The sequence below is a fragment of the Manacus candei genome, unplaced genomic scaffold (genome assembly GCF_025592945.1).
Source record: "Manacus candei isolate 608988 ecotype Guabito, Panama unplaced genomic scaffold, ASM2559294v1 h1tg000050l, whole genome shotgun sequence".
Classification (NCBI taxonomy): domain Eukaryota; kingdom Metazoa; phylum Chordata; class Aves; order Passeriformes; family Pipridae; genus Manacus; species Manacus candei.
In genome coordinates this window covers 664,003-682,223 of record NW_026138098.1, presented here as the reverse complement: position 1 = coordinate 682,223, position 18,221 = coordinate 664,003, and the positions used below count along the sequence as shown (strand labels likewise).

At 41.5% G+C, this 18,221-nt stretch overlaps 2 protein-coding genes across 3 annotated transcripts in view; one reads left to right on the top strand and one right to left on the bottom strand.

Moving 5' to 3' along the window:
- PDZD8 (PDZ domain containing 8) overlaps window positions 1-6,299 on the top strand; it is a 58,371-nt gene extending 52,072 nt beyond the window's left edge. The window contains exons 4-5 of the mRNA XM_051799557.1: window positions 532-694; window positions 1,728-6,299. Coding sequence (XP_051655517.1) covers window positions 532-694; window positions 1,728-3,913 — 2,349 coding nt within the window. The 3' untranslated portion in view covers window positions 3,914-6,299. The remainder of the gene's footprint in view (window positions 1-531; window positions 695-1,727) is intronic.
- Window positions 6,300-7,392: 1,093 nt separating this feature from the next.
- The window catches only part of SLC18A2 (solute carrier family 18 member A2), a 30,355-nt gene continuing 19,526 nt past the window's right edge, over window positions 7,393-18,221 (bottom strand). The window contains exons 9-15 of one of the 2 annotated variants that reach the window (XM_051800205.1): window positions 17,928-18,023; window positions 14,630-14,708; window positions 14,333-14,384; window positions 13,834-13,897; window positions 12,659-12,778; window positions 11,663-11,796; window positions 7,393-9,721 (exon numbers count right to left, since the gene is read on the bottom strand). In XM_051800205.1, the coding sequence (XP_051656165.1) occupies window positions 9,614-9,721; window positions 11,663-11,796; window positions 12,659-12,778; window positions 13,834-13,897; window positions 14,333-14,384; window positions 14,630-14,708; window positions 17,928-18,023 (653 nt within the window). In that variant the 3' untranslated portion in view covers window positions 7,393-9,613. Of the gene's footprint in view, window positions 9,722-11,662; window positions 11,797-12,594; window positions 12,779-13,833; window positions 13,898-14,332; window positions 14,385-14,629; window positions 14,709-17,927; window positions 18,024-18,221 lie in introns of those variants that run through there. The other variant, XM_051800206.1, reaches the window with a different exon arrangement.

Below are 18,221 nucleotides of genomic sequence, written 5' to 3'. Positions count from 1 at the left end.
GAAGAAGTTTCTTAGGCTATTGCTAATTGAAATTTATTTAAAATATGCTTTAGCAATGTGTAAGTACGTAATAGTTTTTCTCACTCCAAACACCTTCATGTAGACTACTGAAGAGCTGCTCATAGTACTAGGTTTTATAACACAAATGTGATTCAAAATGATACCTAGATTGATGGTACAGTCCTCCTTCTAATAAAACTTCTTCCCAATGAAATGTACAATGTAGTTGTGTTTAGTTGAAGCTTTTTTAGACTGGGGCTTTTTGTGAAGATCTCCAAAGGTGCAAACTTAATGGACAGACAGTTAATCTATTAGGTGAAAATCTGCTTAATGAAGTCAATGCATGTCCTCATGTATTTTATTTTTAATAATAATTTGCTTTTAATAACAGCAGTTATATAATTTTATTTAAATTTTATTTAAATAGTATAATTTTATTTAAATTATCATTAATAGCCATGATGATAATAATAGTAAAAAGAAAGCTTGCAGACAGCTTAGCTGAGGTACTTTTGACTTCTTTCTCTGCAGGCAGAACTGGTGAAAGGGAATCTCCAGAGCGTGGGGCTCACGCTCCGGCTGGTGCAGTCCAAGGAGGAGGATGCAGGGCACGTTGTCATCGAAACTGTGACTCCAAACTCCCCTGCTGCAGCTGCTGACCTGCAGAGAGGAGACAGGCTTCTGGCCATAGGCAGTGAGTAACGGGGCAGCTTTTATGATGTCTTGCAAACTGGGAGGACATGTCTGTGTGCTGTTCAACCAGAGTGCCTTTCTCAACAATTACAGTCATGCCTGGCACTCGTAAGAAAAGCTAACGTTTATGTATTTGTGGTCACTTTTCTTGCATATTTATTTACTCCTTGCTAGGTAAATCCAAAATAAACTTGAACGCACATTTGACAAGAACAAAACCAAACCCCAAACAAACAAATAAAACCCTCCAGAACAGCCAAAACATTCACGTAACTGTGCTAGCAGGGAGTTTAACGTTTTTACCTGAGAGGTTTTACAGACCAGAGCTTAACAACTACAGTGAGTTCTTGTGATTAGGTACTGCCTAAATCCCTATTGCAGTACTCCAGTGATTTAAGGGGGTCTTCAGTTGCTTTGAACAGGCAACTGATGACTGATTTACAACAAAGGAAAAGTAATTTTTACTTATTTGGGCTGTGTGCTCATCAAGAGATTTTTAGCTTGCATGTAATTTTTGAATCTTACCGTAGGCTGGAGATACGTCAAATGACTGGAAGTTCTGATGAGGAAGATGGTTCAGTTGGCTCTTCTGCCCCACTGGGAATGTAGCATCATGCCTATAATTTGCCAGCTTATTGAAACTATTTTCTTTGTTAGCCTGCTTTGTTTTAATTACAACTATTTAAAGATACCCACCTCTTTTGAGTCCTTTGTTAAATGTCTGCTGCTGAAAAGTCCAAACTTACAGTAAGACAGTCAAGGTTAAAAATGTTAGCATATCAAATCAACAGTACTCCATAAGATTACAGTATTATTAGAAAACAGTGAACTGGGTATTTATTATTATCTTTTCCAGCTCCTGAAGTGATATAGTTATATGAATAAAATGAAAGAATCCATCTATTACATTTCAGTTAAGCTCTGTCATAACTGATTTTCTTTGTTAGTGAGCAACAATGTTTGTTGACTATTTTTGGTCATTTAGATTGTCACCATAATTAAAATTTAACAATTTTTGTCTTTTTTTTTAATAGGTGTTAAAATCACGTCAACTGTCCAAGTGTTGAAGCTCATTAGACAGGCTGGGGACAGAGTTTTAGTCTTTTATGAAAGGCCTGTTGGCTATAATCAGCATGGTCCAGCACTGCAGGATGGATTTGGACACTTGGAAGACACTGCATTCTTGGCACCGCCAGAAGATGACCAGGCTAGTGTAGCAACTGATGTGGATAGCAGAGATTTTGATTCCGAGTTTGAGGACTTGGCTTGTGAACCACCTGACCAAAAAGAAGATCCGCCATCAAACCCGAGTCCCAAACGCTCAGTGGTAATACTGGCTGCTAAACCTCTGGGAACTATTTCCCCGATCCTGAATCGGAAACTGCACTTGGGAAGCCACCAAACAACATCAAAACCGCAGCAAAAAGACATGGCCAGAGTGGCAGCACCCAGAGGCAGTGAGAGTTCAGAGGCATCCCAGCAGTCGGGGAAACAGTCACAAGGGTCCACTAAGCCTCCTGTGCCACCTAGGCCACAAAGTAGGCCTAGTTTTTCTCCCAGCGAAAGCCAAAATGTGTTAGAAACTGCAGGTGTATGTTCTGATAAACCAGAGAGGCCACCTCCGCCTACAAATAATGGAGAAAAGTCTACAGAGAAGGTAATTAAAAATAGTGATCAACTAGAAGACCCAGCAGTATCAAAAGTAGTAACAGCACCAAAGCAAGATCCATTAAAAGATGGACTTTCAGAAACTGCACGTAGTAGCAAAGATAGTGATGATCATCGACCGTGGGAATCACCAGAAATTCCTTATAAAATCCGGCAAGGCCGATGGCCGAGGACGAGAACATCCTCCTGTCTGTTTGAAGTAGAAGGATACCATAAGTACCTTAATGTTGCACTGTGGTGCAGAGACCCTTTCAAAGCAGGTGGTTTTATCTGCTTAGGGTATGCAAGCATAAAACTTGAAGAAATTGCTTTAGATTGTATAGCTACATCCTCAATGGAATTTGTTAGGACATTTAAACTGGCTGCCCCTACCCCGAAAGCAGCAGTCAGTAGAACAGCACTGCGGAATTTGACAACCCATAAGGGTTTCAATGAAAAATTTTGCTACGGCGATATAACTTTACAATTCAAATACTTAAAAGAAGGTGAAGTAGAGGATTCAGGCGTTCTGGAGAAAGAGAGGGATTGTCACTTGGAAGAAGAAGCTCGTGCACTTCAGAAAGAGGATCCTTTCTTGGGACAGGTTCTTACGGAGCACAAGCATAACTTTCAAGATACTCAGTTTCAGAATCCAACCTGGTGTGATTACTGCAAAAAGAAAGTATGGACTAAAGCAGCTTCCCAGTGCATGCTCTGTGCTTATGTTTGCCATAAAAAGTGTCAAGAAAAATGTTTGACTGAGATGCCCTTTTGTGCCGGAGCTGAGAAGCGGCCGGATCGAACTGTGGGAGGTGGGAGAGCAGAAGGACAGGAGGCTCCCCCAGCCACGTCCTCTCGTGTAGATTCGGAGCCCAAGTCTGTGAACAGAACTACAGGTCTGACCAGGCATATCATCAACACGAGCACCCGCCTGCTAAACCTGCGGCAGGTCCCCAAGGCCCGCCTGGCCGAGCAGGGAGCTGAGGTGGCTGAGCCCTCGCCAAAGCACACCCCCAACACCTCTGACAACGAGAGCAGCGACACCGAGCTCAGCGGGCCCAGCAGCCCCTCGAAGCGCGCGGCGGGGACCGGCATCAAGCTGGTGCGGAAGGAGGGCGGGCTGGACGACAGCGTCTTCATCGCCGTCAAGGAGATCGGGCGCGATCTCTACAGGAGTTTGCCCACAGAGGAGCGATTCCAGAAATTGGAGTTTATGTTGGATAAGCTGCAGAATGAGATAGACCAAGAGCTGGAAAATAACAACTCGCTCGTTAAAGAAGAAAAAGAGACGAGCGACACGAGGAAAAAAGCCTTGATTGCTGCCGCGCTGGCCAAGTCGGGGGAGAGACTGCAGGCCCTGACGCTGCTGATGATCCACTACAGGGCAGGCATCGAGGACATCGAGTCCCTGGAGAACATGCTGTCAGAGCGGCAGGCCAAGAGGGGGACTAAGGACTGCGAGGAGTGCGGTGTAGCAGAAGAGGTGGATGGCGAAGATGTCAGTCTGACGGAGGCTCCGACACTGACCATCATATCGGAAGAACCGGCTGACCCGCCGCAATCAGTAGACTGATATTTACAGATTTAGTCTTTGAAGGAATGGACTAAAAGAATGCTTTGCACTTAACTCCAAACACACACAAATTAAATTAAAACACTGGTGTAATGTATGTGTCCTGCTTCTCCACAGTTAATTGCTAATAATGGTTCTTCTCCAGCTACAGCACCATCATTTTGTTAAACTGGCTGGTTAGAACTACATCTTGGGGTTTATATTGGAAATTTATTTTTAATAACTTATTTTTATTTTTTTCTAATTATATGACCCTACCATTTCACATCAGTGTGTGTGATTTCCTTCATGTATTACTTGCCCCCACTTCCCCTCCTCTTTTTTTTGTTTTTTTAGCTGTTGTTTTCAATGGGAAACTGGCAGGATTTTCAAAATGTTTGGTTTCCATTGAACGATGAAAGCATTATAAGCTTGTTGCATGCCTAAGCTGATGACTGACCCAGAAGTCACTGAGGGGCCAGGCTTTAAGTGTTGATCACAGTTTTATTGTATGTCTTCTCAGTAGTTGTGTATTTTTTGCCAAACATATCGTGAAAGCAAACAAAAGGTCTTCAGTTTTCGTCTGTTACTAATACTGAAGTTAACATTGCATATCTTTTGTTTCCCAATTTTTTGTTAAATACAAAACTTTCCATAGTTTGTGATTAACATGAAATATAGTAATGCTATGCTAAAAAAAATCCTCCTTAGAACCTTGGGATATTGTATCCTGATTGAATAATATTAGATATCAAAGTACATGCTGGTATCTTGTAATAATTGGGAATATTTTTGAGATAAGAGGCTGGTTGCCTTCCAGAAAAAAACCATATGTTTAGGTATTGTTGTATTATCTGATAACCTGATAAAGGAAAGGTGGTCTTCATAAGAGTTGGAGATTTCATTGCATTCTGTAAAAAAAATGTAAGGATGGTTTAAGTAATAGAAAAAAAAGGAATATTTTGCTGCAGACTATCATTTTGGAAAGCTTAAGGTACAAAATAATAGCTCAACATGTTCTCTAAACACTTTTGAGTAGTCATATAGTGGTAAGTTGCATTCAGCTTCTCAGACAAAAGATACAGTCTGAGGACAAGGATCACCTTTGTCAGCAAAATGTCCTATAGTGTATATAACATGTTTGATTTGAGTCAGTATGTGAGTCCAGTAGAGACGAGGCAGAAGTTCAGCAGCTGCTCTGGAAAAGAACTGTCTGGTCTTGTGCTATGTGTAAACTGTGGATCTTAGCATATCCTGGCTAAGGCCATTGTTCTTATTTATTTCCTGTAAACGTGTCTTTGTTTCATCTTCTGTGTATAGAAGTTTTGTACAAAATATCATCTTTATTTTAGGTACTGTGCTAGGTACTCGTATCATTATCACTGGTATTGCTGGTAGTAGAAAAAAATGCCTTTGTGGGAGTGGAGTTTAAGATGGTAATTAACTCCTTTGATTTTTGAGGTCGTCTGTAATGTACCTCTCCTTTGGATTTGCTTCTCAGTTTATTCTGTGATGGGCAAAATTAAGAAGCAGTGGTTTTCACCATGGAACAGCATACCTGTGCTTCTAAAAAGAAAATGGTTACTTCCATTCATGCAACTACTTGCACTTTTTTGTGAGTTCTGGGCAGTTGATACTTAGTTGATGTATGGAAAACACTATCCATGCTAAAATAGGCATGTGACACACTCTGAAATTAAGCTTCAGCAAATAATCGCACAAAATCAGCGTTCCTTACTGACTAAAAGTTATTTAACCTGTACTTGCTTGAGATGCATATTAAGAGTTCCCCACTCCATTCTCGGTGGCTTACCATTGGTGGTGATCTGCATTCAATCCCCAGCAGTGTTTGCTCTTATGGACTACTATAGAGGTTTTCAAATATATCCAAGTGCTTCGTTTAAACCCTGGTGCACATGAAGGAGCTGTGAAAACAATGCAAATACTGATTTCAACAAAACAGTCACGGTTTTAAATTGACTCCTGTAACACAGTGGGTAAGAAAAGCTGGATATAGTTTTCCTAAAGTGTTGCTGATGATGATGATTGTTAAGGGGAAAATTAAACGTCGTGCAATATTTTTAAATATACCGAATGGGAAAAGGGCAAAATAGTTGTATTTTAGTGGTAAGAAGGAAAACATAAATTTCTGTCTGGCATTAATTACAATAAACAGTGAATCTCGAGGGGGAAATTGTAATTCTACATTCCTGATGTAATCTTTGCTTTATGCTTGACTGTAAATAGCTGAAAATAAAGAATACCACAGAAAACAAGAATATCTTGACTTAATGACATCTGAATGGGTGGCAGCTACACACATTTGCAGAAAACCTGCCTAATTTGATTTTGTTGGCTATTATTTTATCATGAGAATAAGCTTTAATAAAATAGTTTTGCTAAATTATCAACTTCTTTGCATCGTGTCAGTATTTTTTAAAGATTTCTATTGCAGTAGCTTGTCATTTAAAGCCACCACTTGAAGGAAAGATCTTTGGGAGAAAACCACTTTTTACATTAACCTCAAACTACTGATTACTCGATTAATTTGGCTTTTATGCATTTTCTCTATTTTCATATACATTTATTTTTACTCTACACGTTTTAATAGTAGGCAGATTGCTTTCAAAATGGTGATTTCAGTTGATTCTTTGTGTAGCTAGAGAATCTCATGGAATACTAAGGACATTTGTGGGTTTTTTTAAGACCTCTGAGCACTGCACAAATAAGAATTTGAGGCAGTAGTGGTGATAGTGACTGCTACCAGAGTTACATCAGGGGAGAAAATTGCTTCCTCTGACTAGCTCTGTCCTTCAGAAAATGTTAATGGATGATAAACAAATCCTTACTTCTTCCTAGCTCATCTTTGTTTATCAGCTTTGCCTTGTAATTCTTACCTGTATGCTCGGGTTTTTTCCTCTCAAATTTGGAATAAAGCATTTGTGGAAGTTTACAAATACAGAGGAGGAATAAGTCATGAGAGAGAATGAACTGAGTATCACACGTGAATTGACACAGATCAAAATATGCAAAACCGGAAAGAAGCCAAAGTTTTCCAGGACAGAATGGAAATTTTTGTATATTTTCAGCAAGTAAAATTTCTTCCTGACTGTCAGCAAAAAGTGTTTGGTTACTTATTACTCCAAAAATCCAAAACAACTGCTAAATATCTGTTTGGGTGTGGGGAAAAGTGGCACAGAGCGTGTAACCACGGGTGCCTGTGTGGCTCTGAATTCTGTCTTCCTCTGACTCCTGCAGGAGCGAGAGCAGAGGGAGTCCCACTGAACTCTGGGGGCTGCTCCCCAGGGCCCAGCAGAAACCTGGCTCCATCTGCAGGAGAGGAATGGGACCAGTTAATCCAGCCTTTGCTCTTCTCAGAGTCGTGTTGCAGATTTTTGCCAACTCCTCCTTCATTTTGATGTGCTCAAAAACACAAAACAAAGCAAGGAAGTCAGCCATTCTGTGCTTTTTAAAAAATATAGGTGAGTTTCTATGTTTTAATTACTTTTATACTTGTGAATTTAAGCAATACATTGGTTAATCAGCTGGCAAAAAAAAAAAACATGTCCTGTAATAATTTAGAATTTTAACTTTGGTATGTTGTTTCAGATTTAATTGGATTAACAATTGGATGTTGACCAAAAGAGTTCAATGGAGTTAAGTAAAATGACTTCCCTTGGGGCAAAGTAACATCTGAGCCCAATGTAACTAGTCATCGACCTGCAGGATTGTTACTTACTCCATGACTCAGGATATGACAGATCTTGGTTTGTGCTGCACTGATGTCTGTCTGCAAACACCTCAGCTTGGAAGGAAGGATTTCCCTCTTTGACATATGTCCAAAAGAATGCAGTTGAAAATACACCACTACAGAAACTCCTAAGTGGATTTTTTTAAATCAGCCCCAGGCCGTATTGCTTGGCCTCTCACGCCAGTTCAGCCTCTTGGGAGCTTTCTTTGACTCTTCACTCTTATTAAAAGAACTCCCAAATGTGTCTCCTGGTACTGCACATCTTGGCCTTACCCATTTCCAAGCAGTTAGATCTCAGACCAGTAGGCACATGACAGACTGACTGTGGAAGCATCACAGTCACTTAAACAAGTTTGATGTGTTCATAGCCTGGAGTGAAAATACTTGTCCTGAGTTACAACTGAACAGCTCTGAGGAGTTTTTTCCCACCACCTGAAATACTTGTTGGCTTTCCCCCCTTGGTAAAACACAATGCATAAGGCAAATTATGAGGGGGATTCTTTCTTTTTTAATTTTTTTCCACTTTATTACAATAGGTCATGAACTTCTGTCAGATAACTTTATTTTAATGCGTTCTCAGTGTGTAATTATTGACAGAGCAATACTTGAAGTTTGATCCACTATATTTCTCATATTTTCTGACCATAGTATATACGCTTTACAAAACTATATGTAAACATAGTATCTATGCTGTAGTACATAAAACATCTGCAATTACATGAAAGAAGGCACATAAAGATTTTAATTTTACAAGTGAAATGATACACCACAGATGAGAAGGACATGGGGATTGTTTTAAAATGCTTTTTTCCCAAGTGTTTTTTCTCTCAGTGCAGATAGGAACTGTCTAATACTTTACCTGTATTGGACTGTGTCCCCAAATGTTGAGATTTAGATTGGCAACAAACTGGTTATTTATTCCATTTTTTTTTTTTTTAGCAAAGTTGATAATTTAACTCACTTTAAAAAAATAATTATATATTGAATTTCCAGCTGTGTATGCAAATGCATGTAAAAGAGTAGTTTGTTTGAACTGCTTAAGTTAGCAGCTCACTGTCAGTGCCTGCTAAGACAAAATACTGTAATACTGCAGCTTTCCTTAACAAGTCACTTAAGATGCAACTAAAATAAACTCGAGATACATTAAAAGAGTCAAAAGATAGAAATATAACCAGGGATCCTCGTGCTGTTCTCACTCCCTCTAAGGGAAAGGAACAGTGCATACTCATACCTACTTGGTTACCTGGTGTGTGTTTGGGGGGGCTTCCTATTGCATAACTGGTTGATTAAAACTTCATTAAATACTACCAATAGTAGTACACTCCTCTGTTTAACATCCTGTTTTCCCCAACATTTCATGAGTGGTTCAGAGAGAGCTCCTTATTTGAGTTGGCAAGGAAATGGTGCCTTTCATTTATTTTTATATATATATTATTACAACCTGAAGCTGATGAAAAAAGTGACAGTGCTGTCCATGCTGAATTCAGCCTTCAGCTCCTCTCAACGTACTTACAAGGGTACCACTTTAAAGGATTCAAATTAAATAGGTTTTCCTTCAGCTTTGCCTTTTTTTAGGTTTCCAATCAGATTAGAAAGAAGGCTCTTGACAGTAACATATGACTTCAAACAAAATATGAAATACTGTCAACGAGTTAACTTTAAAAACCAAATAGTTAAAATTCACGTTTATACAGATTTATACTACACATTTAATAAAAAATATAGTGTAATATTCAATAAAATTAAATACACAAAGATTAACACTATACAAATCCTCTATAAAAGCTTTCCCCCCCTTGTAAGGCGGTTAGCAGTCTGCTTGATAACCACGGGCAGTGAATAATATACCTTTGGTTTGTTTGACCATTTCACTAGTAAATGTACAGTACAACTAAAACCTATTTCTGGATGAAATGTTTCACATGAACCACGGCATTTTGTACACCAGAATATGTTATATGGCTTTTCTGTTATTCATCGCTCTCATATTCTTCTTCTTCACCTATGGGGTAGGACTGGATGTTGTTCTGGGTGTACATTTTTGTTTTCACAGGACAGTTGTGATCCATGAGTATTGCCTGAAAGAAACCAGAGGGTGAGCATTAGCATTTCTGCTTAGCATGCAGCTGAGCCTGGGGCTGATCCAGCACCCAGCCCTCGTGCTCACCATCCAGGGATTCCCCTCTTCTCCCTGGAAGCGGAACCCAAACTGATTCCAATTGGAGTAAATCGAGCCCATAGGTCTGTGGGAGGTGGGATCTTGACCCTAAAGACATCCCCAGCAAACTTCTAACCAGTATTCCAGCCCATGTATTACTGAAATACATCTGCCTGCTCTCCAGTTCTAGTCATTTGCCCCGTGTTTAATCTCCATTAAAAGCAGGGTGGATGGTCAAGGGGATCCCTCCTGCCTCCAGCCAAGTCACCTGCACTGCTCTTGTCCCCAACCCCCCTTTCTGTGGGGGTCCAGAACTCCGTGACCGGGCTCTGCCGAGAGTGGTGCTCCAAATATTTTGCCTTGTCACCCATGGCAAGCTAAAAGTGATTGTCATGGTGAGGGGCCAATTACAATATTACATTCTTCGGGATGAATTTTTCCTATGACTTTTGGAGCAGTTGTGTAGCATATTCGTGCTGAATGTGATTAAGTTTTGTTTTTAATTAATGATGCAAAGAGCACGGTGCTGGGACCCTCCTTTTGACTCTCTTCAAACGGGATGGAAATGGCACATCAGGTCACTGCCATCAGCCACCCTGGGAGCAGGAGGAACTGGGCACTTACAGGTACCTTGGAGGTGGCAGACCCTGGAAGGTGTTGGAGCCATGGGGACAGATCCTGTCCCTTCAGGGACTGCCACGTTACAAGTGCAGCTCTTAGCAGGGACCAGGGTAAACTTCGTAGAGCCAGCAAAGAGCAGCAGCTTTTTGGTGATGTTTTCTTTCTGTCCTTAGCCTCAGTCAATGTAAAAAAACCCAAACAAACTCAGCCTGCTCAGCCGGCAAAGGTCATGACAAGGGATTAACTGGAATCTCTGGGATTCTGCAGTCCAAATATTTGTGAAACAGAAGGTCTCTGGCCTCACTTATGCCACTATTTCAGCGAGATTCAATTTTCCACCCTCTGTGCTCCTGCCATACCAAAGTGTGAGCAGCATTTCTAGCAGGTGCTGTCCTTACCTTGCAGAGATGTGGCACTGCTTAATAAAACCATGACCATGCAAAATTACACTTTCTTTTCACCTGAATAAACAATTAACAACTACATTTTGGACCCAAGTCAGCCCTGTTCAGAAAGCCTGCTAAAGGCTGTTAGTCACAGTGTAATTTTTGACTTAGTCCTCTTAGCCCTTAATTTCAGGGATGCATCACAACACGTTCACCTGATCTGAGGCTCATCCCTAAAGACCCACTGCAGGGCTGGGCAAGATGCTGGTTTGGCCAAGAATCACTCTGCTTGTACATCATACAGTGGCTGGGGAGCACTGCCTGCCTTAAAAAATTAAGGCATTGGCAACTTCATACTTAAAAAAAAAGAGAAGGCCTGTGGTACAGGTTGAGTAAGAGAAGTCATCAATGGCAGGTGAACAGTTTGGAGGAAGAAGAAGGAGGAAAAAATATGATGCAAACTATACTGTAGAGGACCATGGGAAAAAATAGGTTGAGGCATGGGGAATAATTTGGTCAATTGGTCAATACAGTTCTGGCTCTTCAAGGAAAACAAAAATGCATTTTATACTGACTCCCCCAGAGCATATGCTGCTGCAGAGGAATGTCTGCTGGACCCTGTTTATTGATAATCACATGTGTGCCTTTGTAACCTCTAACAAATAATGAGTTTGTCTTCATACATCTTGGACATAAAAAGAAAGGAGAGTTCATTCCAAAGATGATGCATGAGGGTGAAATACACTGTGCTGGTCTTATTTTGAGGAGTTAAGAGGCAAAGATGCAGAAATAAATTATCATTTGTTTCACAGAAAAAAACCCAAAACAAAAGAAAGAAGCCAAGTTGTGCTTACCATTTTCTCCTCTTTGGCAGGTGGACTTCGAAGGAAGAAGCACAGGGGAGCGAAGAGGATATCCACAATCCCAATAATTGTCATGAGCCATGGGAATCCAATGGCCTTTGCAATGGCACCACCAGCAGAGGGACCTTGTATAGATAAAAACCCTTTTCTGGAGATGGCTCAGGCACAAAATTTGCAGCAGCCACTTAAACAACAGTAATTTTATATACAAAAGTCCTGCTTTACAAATCGATTTGAGGAATGCAAGGACATGTTTGTACTTATAAGACTTTCCTGGCTCCATACTCCACACTCACTGAAGAAATTAGAGATGCTCCTGAGGGCACCTGAATCATGCACTCAAGGAGGCAGGGGGTCAGTGGGGAGTTGTCCCCCTCACTGACACTGAGAGCACAGCTGTGGTGGTAGTTTTAAATGTTCAAGGACTCTTTCCTAGGAATATCTTGCATATCCTGCATATCCTGTCAGTGCCTGACAGCTTCGAGCCTCTCACAGCTAATGAGGTGAGCAAGACACCGTGGCAGAGGAGGGGAGCAGATGCCAAACACAATTCCCTCTGCTTTATTTCTTCCAGGAAATAAGAACCTGTGCTCATAAAACCTGCAAATGCCCCTGGGATTCACAGCTGGCATTGCAGCAGATCCCCTGTTTCTGGCTGTGCTCTCCAGGCAGCAGAAGGGCACTCAGCTATGGCAAAGCCCATGCAGAAGAAGGACACTCACCTATGGCAAAGCCCATGCAGAAGGGCACTCAGCTATGGCAAAGCCCATCCAGAAGGACACTCACCTATGGCAAAGCCCATCCAGAAGGACACTCACCTATGGCAAAGCCCATGCAGAAGAAGGACACTCACCTATGGCAAAGCCCATGCAGAAGAAGGACACTCACCTATGGCAAAGCCCATGCAGAAGAAGGACACTCACCTATGGCAAAGCCCATGCAGAAGGACACTCACCTATGGCAAAGCCCATGCAGAAGGACACTCACCTATGGCAAAGCCCATGCAGAAGGCGACGTCGGCGATGGCGTAGACGCTGCCGTAGACGGACACGTGGCGCAGGTCCACGAGATAGCCCATGATGGGCATCATGGAGGAGTCCACCATTCCTGGGGGAAGGGAGGAACACACCTTTCAGGAAAACACTGCCTTTGTTTTTTTCTTCTTTTAATGTCTTGGCAAACCACGTGCTGAGAAGGGATGCAAAAGCAGCTAAAAGGGTGCGTGTTCTGAAGTAGGCAAAAGATTCGTGTAAAAACAGTCTGTATTAGCTTTGTTTTTTATGGTCTGTGCTGTGTCTGAGGTCATGTATGGACATGTACACACACATACATGTGACACTTGCCAGAGGACAGGAGACATGTGAGCTTGGAGCATATCCAGCACTTCCCAGCGACTGTCTGTGCAAAGGCTCCCATCCCACATTACCAGCCAAGTAGCTTTTATTTAGGGGAAAGCTATTTGATATGAACTTACACTTAATCTAGGCCTAAAAGATTGCATTAGCCTTCAGTCAGTCAAAATTATTTATAGTGGCTTTATCATGTCTTTTGAGCCTCACCTTCACTGCTTGTAAGAAGCAGCACAGGCAGCTGACAGAAGTGCTCAAATACTGGGGATTTGTAGTTGTGCCTGAAGTTCTTTCCTAACTGCACATCCCTCATGTGTGAAGATGCCCTAGAACATTTTCTGACCAGCCAAGGGCTGAAACCCAAGCCCCAGTGCCCACTGCAGCCTGCCTGCATGGTCACACACATTACCTGAAGTACCTGCTCATGGGCTTGGGAATTCCTACTTCAGGTAGAAAATTTTAAGACATTTTTTTTTCTGTGAAATGTCTGTATAATTCTTTTCCACAACAAAGAAGAATGTGGTTTTGAGGCAGTGCATGGCTTCATTTCTGAAAAGGATGTTTACATTCTTGGACAGTTGGAAAGATCTGTTTAGGTCTGGACAGACTCAGCAATCCAGCTTGTCTAAAGCAGCCTGGCACAAACTCCTTAAGCACTGTCCTTTAATCCTTCTTGCTCTACTTACCAGTTTGGGCCACAGCTCAGACTTCACTACTGTCACATCAGAGTGGCAACAAAACTAATTGTAACTTCACATAAAATCATTTTTACATAAATAACAGACTGCAAGAAGTAATTGTAAATTTTCTTACCAATGGCAAATCCAACTCCAAAGGTTGGTGCTATGAGCCCATAAATGTTTTTAGCAAATGGTACCTGTAAAGGAAATTTCAGGCAGCCAGTTATGTCACACTGCACATGCTAATGAGGTTAGTTTCTTTTTCTAAGATAAATTCTCCAAGTAGTTATGGCACAGTTTACAGAGATGTGAGAGTTTGATCTTATTCTGAACTGTCATTTCAGACAACTGTGCCATTAAACCACTGACACACTTTATATTATCAGCAACAATAAACTGAGTGACAGCTCAATAAAGGTTCATCCTCCTTTCAAAGCCACTTTTCTTAAAATAATTGAAACACTGAAATTTGAAAGCACTCAAAAATCTGATCTGGAACCTATTAAGCACACATTGCATAATACCATGTCATAAAGCAGAAACTTCAGCAAAATCTCACGGGAAAAGCACATATTTGAAGATGAGCACACAAACATCCACATGCTTTGAAGGATACATGAGCTTCTACTTACACATAAAATACTTATTCCCACAATTAGCATCCCCAGCAAGGCACAAAGCCACCTGTCAAAGAAGAAACATCACTCAGAGATGGGTAATAATGAGATCCTAGAGCTGATCTGGAATGTCTCAAAGTCATGTCTGAAGTGCCGACTTAAACAACAAAAGTAGCAATGTGTTCAAAAAAGCAATTTTGCTACTATAGAATGAAGTTTAATGATTTCCACTATCAATAAACTGCCCTGGGAAACACTGGAAATGGTACATGAGGAGACTGGAAGATGATTAGTATTTTAAATGAAGCATACCTGCCAATTTTGTGTGCGAGTATCCCAAAAAGATTAGTCCCAATGAGATAAGAGACACTAGCTGGGAGAAAAGCAACACCTGAAAAATATGAATGAGATGTTTTATCAGCAAGGACTTTAGTGAAGTGTTAGAAGAAACTAATAAATCCCAGACACTGTAATTTTGATCTGAGTGCATCTAACAGAGCCTTTGTGCACAGCCCAGAGAATCAAATATCCGGTTTGTCTCATGAAATCCAAGGACATCAGCTGTGAAATGCAGGGCTGATGTGGTGCCTTTGAAAAGAGTTTTTCAGCATCAGCTACAAGAGCTGCTATGGGAGAGGGGACAGAACAACAAAGAGCAAGAAGTTTATATGGAACTGCAGTAACCTTTGGGATGGGTCAGGGACAGCAGCAGTCACAGGGGTGTGCAGGGGGTGCTCAGCACGGCTGGGGGGGAGTGCCCTGCAGGAGGGGACAGCACTGCTGCCTTCTGCCTCTGCCAGGGACAGTCACCCTCCAGGCAGGAGGGGACAGCACTGCTGCCTTCTGCCTCTGCCAGGGACAGTCGCCCTCCAGCCTGTGAGTGCCATGGGACCTCCTGGTGCAGGCAGGGTTGTGGGGCCATGATACAGTCCTTAGTCGAGCACCGACTGAAGTCAAAAATGTAAGGGTGAAAAACCTTAAAATATTTGTTTGGAAACTATTTAGCTGACATATTTTTATTTTTTTTATATAATCGGTTGTTGGCTTAAATTTTAAAAAAATAAATTATGTGTAATGACTTGCAATGAGAATAAATTCCTTCTGACCCTGATGGGAGGGTACCCAGACTCATCTCCCACATCCACCCCCTTGGAAAAGCAGGCTGGTGGGACCAGCAATTTTTTCTAGCCTGGAGGTTTTCCCAGCAGTGGCCATATCTGGAGTGGTTGGTTGCACAGTGAACAGAAACATCTCTGGTTTAAAAGCCAGCTCCAGTCTGTGCTGCAGGATTCCTGCTCTCCCTACACATAAGTCAGAGAGGAAATGCCAAATGTCAAAGGAAGAAATGCCAGTGGAGATCATGGTGTGCCACTGCAGCCTCGAGAGCAGAGGGAGGAGGATGCAGGTGTGGTGAGAGCAGGGACTGCCCTGGAGGAGGAGGCATTCTTATGAAAAATACCCCAGAGGCAGAGGGCTGGGGTGGCTGTGCCTGATGCCAGATCCTTGTGCAGTGGTGCTGAAGGGGTCGTGTGTCCAGGAAGAACAGTGTTTTCTTCCTGTTAAATTTTGCAGCTTAAGAAAAACCAAACTGGAAAACCTGACAAAACTAGGAAAGTCTGACAAATTAGTGCATGCTGTGACAAGTCTTTCATCTGGTCCCCATTAAATCAGGTAATTCAGATTTAGAAAGCAGGCGTGACATAGCAGGACACAATCAAACCATTTCCTTCAAGTGTATATGCTCCTCATCTTTCACCAAGGCAGCATGGATTTTCTCATTTCCTGCCTATCCATCTTCCTTCCTATCTTTCTGATACTCATAAGAAAAAAATCAAGATGTAATTTTTAGCACAGCAATATCCTGTGATTAAAATCCTTGTGGGTTACAGTGGTGGTGCTGGGGAAACGTTTCATTTTCACCTGTGTAACCACAGCTACTGCTTGGAGTATCTGGTTGTACCAAATGGTCACACAGAGCAGACCTGCACAGCTGTAAAAGAGAAGCAATACTGCAAAGGCTTGTTAAATAAGAGTTGCAGGTTGGTGTGTAAGCTGTGGATACTGAAGCAGAACCGTGATTTCTAAATAAGCTTTATGCACAGTAACATCAGTTGGGCCAATCAAGGTTCTTTGTACCTTCTTCAGATTGTGCTTCAAACAGCTGGATCTCCAATTGCATAAGATAATCATTTGCTTAAAACCCTGCAGTTCAAGATATAATTTAAGAGGCTTAAAAAAATTTAATTAATGCTGTGAAATCAGACAAAGTGCAATGGAGTCAATTACTTGTATCATTAAGGGGTAAAATTAATCTTAATTTAAAATGGATATTTTCCTTCTAGGAACCTCTGGTCAATGAGAAGATTTGTAAATCTCATTTCTATTGCACCAGTAATATGAAACTCTGGTGAGGAAGGTAGATAAGCAATATTTATTTTTCCTTTGCGAGGTTCAAAATATCTAAGTTTGCATATTCATTTTTCTATAGTACAGGCCAGAAGACATTCCCATGTTCAACAGTACAGCAGCACATTAAGAACTGCACCTGTGGCCACCCTAGGGCTGAACTGCAATAATTAGAGCCAAGGTTTTTGTCTCTGTATGGTGCAGGGACACTTGCACTAACACAGAGTAGGGGTGTCAGTCAGATGCTGCCTGAACATCATTTAAATGAAGTTTTTCTTTCAAAAGCCATATACTGATATTAAAAAATACCCTCATGAAACATCACAGCACAGAAGACATCTTTACATTTATCAAATAGATATTGGGCATCCTCCAATTAAGAATATTCACATCAACCTCTCACACACAGTTTGACACTCACTGGAATTTTGTCTATTTTCTGGTGGGTTTTTCCTTTCCTGTTCACCTCAAAGAGAGAATAACTGCCCCAGCTTTAGTCTCTAGTCAAACCTGACACATGGGGCGTGTCCCCTGTTTGCTGGGGGCACTGGTCTCCCGAGACTGTGTTATAAAGGTTATAAAGAGGTCCAAGCTGGGGCTCTCCCACTGCTTTCTGTTGAAAGTAACCACTAGAAGGACATTAAATCTATCAAATTCAAGGGAAAGTGCTCCTTGTGGCCACATTTTCAGTAAAATGTTCCTCCACATGGCAGCAGGAGCAGCCTGGAAGGTGTGTGTGCTGGCACAAACTTGCTTTGCCCCAGGCAGTGTACCTGCTGCAGATTTCTGTGCCTGCCTCTGGCAATTCCAGCTGGGAACTGAGGATGGACTCCCTCTAGGAAAAAACCCCAAACAAATAGTTTTGCCCTGAGAGGCTGGCTCTGCAGCTCAGCAGGCATCCTGCAGCTGGCCCTGCCAACACTCACTGCCAGCTGTGCTGCTGGGTTCCCAACAGGGCTGGATTCCTCCTTCAGTTGTGGTGTTGCCCCTTACTGGAGCCTCTATTGCAGCAACATCAATCTATCAACAACCTTCTATTTTTCTTACAGACCAATGTTTGTAACTGTGCAGGTATAACAGTGAAAATCTAAAGACCATAAAAAAAAAAATCCCCCCCCCCCGAAGCATATAATCATTAACAGGACCAGAACTGACACAATCATCAGACAAAATAGAGAGATGCAAATAATATACTGTACTTTACCAAGCTGCCATTTTTTTGAGCACATGGTCTCCATCATCCAGATGGGTAAGGCTGGTTCAAGCATAGCAATAGCCATGTTGGCAAAGCAGATTGATCCTTAGAGAAAGAAGGGGAGGGGAAAAATAGAAGTAAGTGTTTCTTTTGACTATGAACAAAGGGCCATGCAAAGAATTGATGCTTTTACATAAAACATCACACTTTTTACAGTCCTATTTGTCAAGCATCACATGTTGATTAACATTAAGTAGAACACAATGTAAAATCACTGAAGACTAACTTTTTATATATTTCTAT